This window comes from Gossypium hirsutum, chromosome A13 (genome assembly GCF_007990345.1).
Source record: "Gossypium hirsutum isolate 1008001.06 chromosome A13, Gossypium_hirsutum_v2.1, whole genome shotgun sequence".
Taxonomy (NCBI): domain Eukaryota; kingdom Viridiplantae; phylum Streptophyta; class Magnoliopsida; order Malvales; family Malvaceae; genus Gossypium; species Gossypium hirsutum.
Genome location: NC_053436.1, coordinates 106112229 through 106123272, shown reverse-complemented (window position 1 = coordinate 106123272; position 11044 = coordinate 106112229). Strand labels below are relative to the sequence as shown.

The window sequence follows — 11044 nt, the reverse complement described above, 5'->3', positions numbered from 1 at the left end:
AAATTAATTTAATTTTCATTTTAGTTACTTAGCTTTAGAAGCTTCTATTTTAGTCACTCATTTTGTCATTTTAATTTCCTTTTTTAAAATTAATTTTCTTGTGTTTTACCAAGAACTACCTGGATTTTTATAAGGAAAAATTAGGCGACTAAAAAGAGTTTAAAACAACATTGTCTAACCCAAATTAATAGCAAGTGATCAAAATGAAAATAGTTGTTAACCATGGTGTTCAAAATGTAAATTTATTATTTTCAGTGCCCAAAATGAAAACATGAAAACTGAGTGACTAAATGTGTAGTTTACCCAATCTTTTAATTAGTTTTAAATTTATTTAACAATTAAAGTATAATAAGAAATTTTCAATCATACCAATTCTACCCATATACGTGTGTGGAAATGATAGATTTAGAAAACAGATGTGATTTAAAAATAACATGCAACAAATAATGAAACGTATGGTTTGAAACTAATTAATCATAATAAAAATAAAATATGTACAATATTAAAATAAAAAAATTTTAAAATATGAGTAAAACAAAATTTAAACACATATATACATCAGATAAATATATAATCCACGGTCAAAAAATCATTAAAAATTATTTAAAATTATAAAAAAATTAAAAATATAAAAAATAGTAAAAAATTATTTAGAAAATTTTAAAATTTATTTAAAAAAATATAAAAATATACAAAGAAATTAAAAAGGTTTTATATAAATAGATATATTATTATATATTATAGATTTTGATAGTTGTTATATATTATAGTTTTTGATATCCGTTAAAAATGTTGTTATAGATTTTGGTAGTTGTTATAAAAAAGTCGTTATGCAACGTAAGCAAATCATTTTAAAAATAAAAAAATTATAAAAGTCCTCAAAAATTATAAAAAAAACCATAAAAATTATAAAATTACTTTTTTTGGAAATAAAAAATATATAATTATTTAAGAATAAGTTTAGACAGATCATTGATCTATCATTGACCGCCCGTTGACCAATCAAAATATAATTAGAATTATTTAAAATTATAAAATAATATTTAAAAATGAAAAAAAATTAGTAAAGTATTTCAAAAATTAAAAGTATTTTTAATCAAATATATAACAATATATCTATTTAAATAACAATATTTTTTATAACAATTATCAAAATCTATAATATATAACAACATTCTTATTGATACAAAAATCTATAATATATATATATAACAACATATCCATTTGAATAACAAAAATCTATAATATGTAATTGTCACGAGCCGTAGATCAAAGCCTGTGACCATCACACTAAATGTATCCCATGAAGCTCTATCATTTAGATAGGGATCATTTGGCCCACAAGAATTGGCCCAATTTAAAGAGTTGTTGGAGAAACTTATCACATTGAAGTCTGAGTCGCCCAATGATGAAGATATGGCAACATAAGTTACCTTGGTAATTAGGGAAATCATATCTTATAAGATTAGATTGGATTTGATTATGTAAGGGATAGACTAATTTCATCTGTTAATGTAACTTGATCTAGACCGTTGGTTTTGGAGGAGCTTAACTATAAATAGAGAACCTCCCCTACTTGTGACTCATTTCATTCGTTCATTGTTTCTTGTATTTTTTAAGAGAAAGTAATCCAGTTGAGGGTATATACTTCAACACTTTGTGCTTTCTTTTGGCAATGTTTCCTCAAGTTTTGTTTTCTAGGAGAATTCCTTTAATTCAGTTAGTTCCAATATTTTCACAAATTTTAAGATTTAATTTATATACTTAAAAATTAAAAATTAACTTTTTTTTTGGTTTAAAAACACAATTTAGTCATTTATAATTATTTTGTCAAATTTTGTAACTAAAAAAATTGATTAAAATATCTTATTAATAAAAAATAAAAATGATAAGTTAATAAATTTTAACAAAAACTATCAACACTAATAATAATAAGAATAGCTTGAAAAAGTAGACAGATTTTTTTAAATTTCAAAACACACTAAATCTCAAATTTATACAAAGACTTTTCAAAAAGGTATTGTCCCAAATGAAGAAAACCGTAAAGACAATCTTTATACCTTCAAACAAATCTTCATTAAGAGCAAAATTTAACAATCATGGAATGGAACAATAAAAAAATACTGACAGTTTGGAAAGAAATGACAAAAAAGTCAAATTCTTTTCTATCACTTTTTTGTTAAATTGCTTCTCAATTACAAAAGAAGCTCTCAAAAGTATTTCAATCTTCAGGCTTTTTGCAGTAATTGCTAAAATTAAGAAATGTGTGAAAAAAAATTAACAAAGACAAAATTGTTATAACCTGATCAAGCTAAGCTATACTAATACAAATAAAGATACCAACCAACCTTCAATGTATCTTCTTCTCCAGCCATTACAAATGCAAGAGTGTCTTATCTGCTCAATGGCTAGTACCACCCGTATTTTCTTCATACTTCAAAATGCTAAGTGGAAAGTTGTAAGCATCAGAACAACTTCCTCATCTCTGATGCCCCCCAACTTCTTACACAGGCCAGAAGAAAGGACCCTCAACATGTTCTGATAATCTCATCAGCACACCTCAATTGGACTCCAAATGGAATATGTGCCACCATTTGTGACTAGTTCAGTGTTACGTTCTCTAGTATATATACACATAGTTCTGGAAATAAAAAGGTACATGGCAGCAGCACTGTTACAATAGCATACTGAGGTACGACTGTAACTGTGGTAAATCCCCCATCCTGGGAACCACATAATGGCCATTTCAAAATACACCGCACAGGGACCTTTGGGGTCCATTAGTTAAAAAGTCAAAAAGGCAGCACAGCAAAAATGCAGGTTGCTTATTCCACGATTAGTTGCTGATCCACCTTCGTTTTCGGGCAGGTCTCTCATGTTTTATCTCTGAATCTACAGGAGTTTCATTCTCGGTCGAAGGTAATGCCTCATTCTCTGTCTTTGTTGCGAGGGTATCTTTTTCCCTAGAAATTGGAAGCTTGAACCTCTCGCTTCGCTTCTTTAGCTTCTCGACAGTGTCAAGGTGCTGATCCTCCGATGGTCTTGTATCAGCTTCCTTGATCTCTGGCTCACTGAAACCTTTATTGTCAGACAAAGGAGGAAAGTGCTCAACAGGCTCAACTGACTTACCAGGTCCATCTGGAAATTTGTTAGACTCGGAAGACACAACATTATTAATCTTCTCAATCTCCTTGAACTTCAAGGAAGCTGATGACTTGCTGTTGATATTGTAATCCCTCTCAGTATGGCTTGTCCAACGTTCCAATTTGGAGCGCCCTCGTTTCGACTCTCGCAGTTCGTCCTCTGATGAAGCATCTTCTTTATGTTTTCTGGAAGAGTTATAATGTACTGGGTTCTTCTCATCACTTTTCAAGCCCTAAGCAAGGCAAAGGTTAATAATAATGATAATAACAATGTTAATAGATAAACAATCATTTTCTTTTAGAAGTGCCACCTTTACATATTAATATGAAAAAGTTGGAAAAAGAGTAGTTTTGTCTATGGTGTTAAGAAAATTTACCGATGAACACAAAATGACTCTCAATCTAAAAGTAATATCTGGGTCATGAGAATTGTGCAGATACAGACACACAGTTCTCTAACTCTTAACAGATATATATTTGATTGAAAGAAGATGTTTCAAAAACAACAATGATAGGGTAAGTAAAACCAGAATTTCTAATTTTGAAGAAAATGCACCATCTTTCAATAGAAGATTTATTTATGCAAGTATGGACATGTATAAGCTCCTTTCCAGAAAATGTTGTGGTATAGTTCTCCTTGCTAGTAAAGAAACATTATGTCCTTGAGTCTTTGAAACATACCGTTTCATTGTTGTGACCACTTAAATCTTCTCGACTTTTCTTGGCAGAACCCAAAGTAGTTTGATTCCCACCTTCAGATTCTCTATTCTTCCTAGTGTTTTCTTTATGTTTCTTCTCATGCCCCTTCTGGCTATCCGAAGCATCGACACCGTGGTCACTCCGAGTGCTTGACCTTTCCGGCCTGGATTTTCTCTCATCATTACTAAATTGGTGTCCACGTGCATACAAATCTTCACGCCCTCTATGGCGTGAGGAACTTTCGTCATCATTCCGATCCCTTCTCTTCACCTGTTCACTGTGGCGTACTGTCTCTTTGAGTTGGTATTCTTTTTCAGAAACTTTATACTCATCCTTTCCCCTGGTATGTCCACCACAAGCTTTGTCTTCTGAACCACGGCCACTCCTCACAGTACCTCGTCCTTCCTCTCTCTCCCGTTTTGATAAACTTCCATCATGGGATTGCTTTATCCTATGCCATTCATCCCTCTCCCGCAGCCTCTCAACCTTCTCTCTATTCAACCAAACCTCATCCTTGTGCCGAGCTGAATGATGTTCATCAAAATTCTCTCTTGTTCTTCGTCGCTCATCTCTCTTACGTGGGTCTAAGATTTCATCCCTTTCTCGCTTCCTACGACTGCCACTGGATTCTCTACGTCCTTGCAGGATCTCCTCCTTGTTTGTATGGTCCCTCCTTAGGTACTCCTCATCTTTCCTTCTTTTGCTTGGGTAATCATCTGCTGCTTCATACCTACTCTTCAAATTATCATCTCTTTCCCTATGTCTTGCACTGACATCCTTATAATTGCCATTGTCCAATTGTTTTCTAGATGGATAATCATCTTTGTCACTCCTCTCACTTTCTCGAACCTTAGCCCTGTTCCTAGAACCCATTTCATTATCATGATCTCTCTTCCTTAGGTCCTCAGTTCTTTCTTTTCTGCCATAAGGATCATCTTCTCTCCATTGCCAAGTACCATCAGGGTTGTCACTCTCCCTTCGCCTACCAAAACCCTCTTTTTTAACGGGCAAATTATGTGACAAGCTAGCGTCAACATCTCTAAGAGGATAAGAATCCTCTCCTGGTTTACCTACCATGCAATTTCTTTCAATCTCAAGTCTCCCATCGCGATCTTTTCTCCGGAAATTTTGATCATTTTCATCAAGATGCTTCTTGACAATCCCAATGCGAGAAGAACGTTCACCTTGAACAACTTCCTCCTCAGCACCATCTCGCCACTTCTGATAATCTCTGCTGCTGCCAGATCTTGCTTTGCTGTTTTCACTACTCCTTGCAGCCCTAGAATCCTCATCATCATCACGTTCACAAAGCTTCCATTGCTCTGCTTGAGAACTTATTTTTTCATTTCTCATGGGATTAAGTGAATGCTCATCTTTATGGGTACCATTTATCAGCTCATCCTTTTCTGTAACAGGGCTTCCATCAGCTGGCTCAAGTTCATCATCAACATGATCCTTATGCTCAACACTTGACTCCCTGGGATCTCTAACTACGCGAGGAGATTTACCATCCATGCGTTCAACAGATTCTTCCCTATCAGTATCATTGAAATTATCACGTTCACCATGAATAGGTGTAATGCAAGGGGACTTCCTACGTATTCTTCCCTGCTGATGCCTGTGTTAGAGAGAGGGTTAATAACACTTATTATGAGATGTGATATTAACTTCTCAATCATATACTAAACATCAACCTAAAGGAAACAGTAAAAACAATCTAAGACAATTAAGAAATCCTTGCTAAAACTCATAACCAGCCTTTCAAACAAACTTGTGTCTCTCACTTTCAATTTATGAAATGGATCGCAAAGGCATGGACTTCATCAACGTAACAGGCTCATCAGAAACATGCAAAAGAGTTAATCATAACAGCAACAGGAATTCATTTCTCTTCACAGCCAAACATTCTAGAAAGAAATCCATCTGCTTAAAGATAACAAACTATGATGGAAACATTTATGGTTATCACCATGGAGTATAAAGTAAAATAAGTCAATCTGACCAGTCAATGATAACACGGACCTGCTACCAACTTCATGCCTTTTCAGACTGACCATCTTGATTAGCATTTATTTTCTACTCCCTAGATAAATAGAGACCTACAACACTATCATCTTTTATGACTCCCTATATCCTCCAAGTTCCTTCACTTTTCAGGCACATGAAAGCATGTTTAGTTATACTTCTTAACAAAGCAATTAATGTGTCAATTTTGCTATAATGAAGTTTCAGTTTATGACAACTACATCTCAAAATTTTTTTCTACCTGAAAGAATTAAGCGTCAACATGTACAAATTAGAACAACAAAACCAGAAATAAGCAAATGCATATTTAAGGTGAACAACTGCTTTACCATCTACTTGAAGTATAGTATCACAAAAAAGCAACAATATTGTTCTTACCTCTCATCAGGAGGACTGCCTGAGTTTTCACTAGGACCCATAGGACTCTGAACCCTAGGTCCAGGACCATATGGACGTGATGCTTCCACAGGGAAAGGCAAAACCCCATTGACTTCACGCACATTATCGTGAGCAAAATTCACAGTCCTTCCAACTAGTTCCTTCTTTCGACTTTTACAAGCATCTGCAGAATCATCAAAATATTCAGTTTCTTCATGTGCAATCGCAGCTTCAGATGCAAGATCTCCTCTAAGATCCTCCATCGGTAGATCATTTTCTGCTCGGCCTTCAACACCGTTGCCCGTGGAGGAATCATCATCTAGAGTATCCTCACAGACAATCTGTTTATACAATTAAGAGTTAAGAGTTTCGCATGAGCATAATATAGATAATAAATAAGACTTAGGCTAAGTGCAATAGAAACAAGGGTTGTTAGCTCACCTCAATAACTGCATCTGAATCACGTACACGAGGTGGCCGAGTATCAATGGAAGGGAGGCGTTCTCCAGAACCTCCCTCCACCTGTATCGGTCTTCCAGTTGGCTGGTAAAGTAAATAAAAAAAATTATCAAACGGATAAAAAGAAATTGCACAACAGGCCTAAAATACATGAAATTATTCATCACACATAATAAAGTAGTTAGTTAATATTGGACAGCAAGGGAAGAGAAGAACAGACACAGATCAAGCACATATGTTGAAGAGCTAAGAGTACAAAAATAAGTATTTACAGAGAAAAATATAATATAGTTGAAGTATCTATAACATCTAACAGGATTGCTTTTATAATTATAATGCACGGAATGTAAAACCAGCATATGAAGCTTACCAGTGGCGGTCGCACTCGACCAGCTCCTTTTGTCATGTCATTTTGTCCACCATCTGACTTTACAAGATTAGCAGCAGCTGGTACCACTTGTGCAGTTGCTGCTGCCAATTCTGGAGGCAAATCTGGATCATAACCCTAAAGAAAAAGCAAGAAAGTCAAGTCCTTAACAGCAGTTGCAGAACTGCAGAAGCCATACCACCAAGCCAAATATTAAACTGTTAAAAGGAAACATTTTTCAGATATAAACAAACGCAAAATTACCTGCTCGGTTCTCCCACTTTCATAAACACGAATTTTGCTTTGCATGGTGGTCTCCAAGCGGTGTTGTTCCTAAAAAATTTTAAAATACAACTTCTTAGACCTCAGTTCCTGCAACAATGAAATAAGGAATCATTTAAAGTGAATCATTACCAGTTGTTTGCAATAATCTTTCCAGCTCTCCTCATTTAGACCAAAGTTGAAGAAGTCAGAGAGATCAACGCCAGGATATTTCCATGGCTTTTCCTCAAAACTGTCAATGTCAACATCGAATATGGTCCTGGAACCACATCGTATTAATAAAAAACTAGTCAGGCAAAAACAGCGAAATTAAAAGAGTTCAAACATGATAGTAGAAAAATGAAACATAACATGTATTACAGAAGCCAAAAGGCATTTTAGAACATGTAATTTGTCTCCATTATCAGCTTCTAAAAGCCAAAATCAAATGGATCAAATATTCCAAGATCAAAATTAACACCACCAACTACCATTCCATAATAACATAATTATAGAAAGTTAAGCAGTTACTTGTGAGAAGGAAGAGTGAATTCCAGCCCACCACCAAAACCTCGCCCTGCTGTGTTATTACCCCAGCCAGGAGCTCCAAAACTAGGGTGGAAACCTTTTTGCATGGGAGGACCAGCTTTCATTCCAGATGGTCTCCAATCACCTCTACCACGACCAGCCATAGCACCCATGATTGGAGAAACCTGACCTGGGGCTCCTCCAGAACCACCTGCAGTGGCTCCAGGCATTGGTGTTGCACCAGGTCTTACATACTGCCATGTAGCATAAAAGAGATCACAGCATTAATCAGAAACCAAAGTGAACAAGCATCATAAGACCAGAATAAAAGAAATATGATGATCATCCAGCAATGGATTTTTTTTTCTCCTCTATAAAAGTTACAGTTTACAACAGACAATCAATTGATTAGATCCTTAACATATATGCACCAAAATTCTATTGGATAGCACATTCAAGACAAAGGCTCAATTTTCATCAAGTCACCAAGTATTAAATTTTAAGTAAAATAGACGGCTCAATCAAAATTTCTTAAGCTAAATTAAAAATCCACTTTAAAGCATGCACCAAGAAAACATACAAATCAAGAAACAAGGATATCAAATGATGCACCGATTATAACATTGCACTAACAATATAATAGCCAAAAGAGGGAATAAGTGGCTCATGAACAGCTCATAATGTTCATGATATAATTAACAAGGTTGCAGCAGAATATAGGAGCAACCAAGATGTCAATTGCAATAACAAATCTTAAGCTGGAAATAACTTAAACTCTATGGTATAACTAATGACAAGGTCTAGGTTAAATAGAACACAAAATCTGTTTCAAAATAGTTTCAAACAAGTATGAAGAGAAGCACAGTTTCAGCAAAATTTAGCACTTGCTGTTGCATTGCCTTCAATTTGTTGAGAACAATATTACTCTCTACAGGTTCCTCTCTTTTACTGACAGGCTGTTTGCACTTTTTCTTTGCAGAAGTTTCTGTACTTGCTCTTGAGCACAAATTACTTGACTCACAGATAAACAAATACTTTGGAACATAATTTTTCATCTTCAACAGCTCCTACACAGAATTATTGGTGTAGGAGACTGTTAAAGCATATTACATCTGAAAAGGTATTAACTGTAGTTGCATTTGTGTACCTCATCCATAAAGGTTTTACTATTGAGACCTTTAACTAACTGCCCCAAAAGTTCGAAGATCAAGACTTATGACAGAACTTTCTTTTTTTTTTAAGTTGTCTAGCTCAAGTTTAGGATCAGAAGAAAGATTAATTAAAGAGCCCTTTCTTACAACTTACAAGTCAGTATTGCATCAGCCAACAATACATGAACAATGTTTGAGTTCCATTGAAGTAAGCGAGATTTGGAGTGAAGCAGAATCGTTCTATTAATATCAGTCGAAGTGCTTTTAAGCCAACCACGAACAAAACCAAATTCTCGCCAAACAGACGGAAGGTCTATTTATTGATAATCATAATGATTTCTGATCGAACGTTATGATCTCCAATATTCAGATATAATATCAAAACAGAAAACATCACAATGCAATCACCAGTCAAATCTTCTTACTGTTATTTATCATTTCATAATTTCATTCTGTACAAAGTTTACAAACCAATAACTATACTAACTTAACCCTAATGATTCATCAAATAATTGGGGCGCATGACAAGCAAAAAACCCCATTTCTTTCCTAAATGTTTCCAAATTGTTTGATTTAACAAGAACAACAGCATCAACATATTAACACACTGACCTTAAACTGAGAATGAAACGGATGGTACAGATGACTGCTGTACCCAATTTTTGGTGCAAGAACGCCGCCACTGGTAACCTTCCCTGCTTCTCCCCCTTCTTTCTTCTCCCCATCAGCCGCTTGCCCTCTTTCTTCGCCCCATTCCTGCTCCGCCGTCCCTTGGTTTGCATCTCCATCAGCCAGTATCACAAGCGGGTCCCCATCTTCGTCATCGTCATCATCTTCGCCTATCATTTCTCCTGTTTCCATAGCCACCGGGCCGTGGTTGTTGTCGTTTAATACAATCTGTAGATCATCTTCACTGTCACTGTCCCAATCATCCCTTTCTCCATCGGCTTCCGCTTGACTGCCTCGAATCCCAATATTGTTACCTTCCTGGCGAACCACTTCGGTTAAACCCGGGATTAACGGATCATTTGAGCCTATATCCTCAACTCCATTACCACCACCCTCTTCAATATCAAATTCAAGCTCTTTTCCATCCGCCGATTCATGTTTGGAATCCAGAACCATTGGTTCGGAAACTGAACCAAGGGAAGAAGGAATAGAATCCGGAGCTTCTGCCTCAGCAGGAACAGCCGGGGGAGAAGGAGGAGATTTAAAGGGGGCTAGGGTTTGGGCGGCGGGAGCTCCGAAGAGGGTATTGCCATCGTGTTGAGACTGAAGGTTGAGATCGATCGGACGGAGGAGCTGTGTGGGTGTAGGAGAAGGCTGGAATGGCTGCGGAGCAAGAGATGACAACGACGTCGTCGTGGATGTTGATGAGAAAGGCCCGAGAACGTCCGTGTAAAGATCTCCAAACTCATCGTCGTCTTCCATCGGAATTCCTTTCACAAAAAAAAAGGAAAAACAAAAAGAGAGAGTTAGGGAAAGGGTTTTGATTGTGTTTTCGTTTGATAACGTTGGCGTACTGCCTCCTCCTGCCCTTTTTAAGAGCACAAGCTTTTTATTACATTCATTTTCTATGAGGTTTTCATTCGTCTTATTTTTTCTTATTATTATTAATTTCCTCTCTATTTTAGATTTGTTTCTTTCTTTGTTAATATTTTAAAGGATAAACTATAAAATTATTTACTTTCGTTTGCTTTGTATTACACTTTAGTCATTTATGCTTAAAATATTATGTTTTAGTCACTTAAGTTATTATTTTGTTACAAAGATTAAACTCCATTACCTCCCTAACGACAGATTATATTGGATATCCAATTGCCGAGATAAAAATAAATTTTTAATTAAATAAATTTAATTTGAACAATCACATAAGACATCCAAGTTGGTATTTAAAACCCATTTAGACAGCCACGTAGGACCACTGTTAGGCAGGTAACGAAGCTTAACGGTAGAGTGACCACTTTGTAATAAAACAATAACGTAAGTGACTAAAACGTAGCATTTCAAACAAAAGTGACTAAAGTATAATC

The 11044-nt window shown here is 35.5% G+C and overlaps 1 protein-coding gene across 2 annotated transcripts; it reads right to left on the bottom strand.

Annotated features, from left to right (window-relative positions):
- Positions 1–2142: 2142 nt before the first annotated feature.
- Positions 2143–10584, bottom strand: LOC107893424 (FIP1[V]-like protein). 2 transcript variants are annotated; one of them, XM_016818407.2, is made up of 9 exons: positions 9624–10584; positions 7864–8114; positions 7486–7612; positions 7336–7404; positions 7075–7209; positions 6687–6788; positions 6246–6586; positions 3825–5460; positions 2143–3376 (listed from the first exon to the last, which is right to left on the bottom strand). In XM_016818407.2, exons 1-9 carry the CDS (start codon positions 10440–10442, stop codon positions 2837–2839), a joined length of 4020 nt encoding a protein of 1339 aa, XP_016673896.2. In that variant the 5' UTR covers positions 10443–10584; the 3' UTR covers positions 2143–2836. The 2 variants fall into 2 exon arrangements, with proteins under 2 accessions (XP_016673896.2, XP_040941528.1); XM_041085594.1 differs by having other exon boundaries at positions 2143–3365.
- Between the last annotated feature and the right edge of the window lie 460 nt (positions 10585–11044).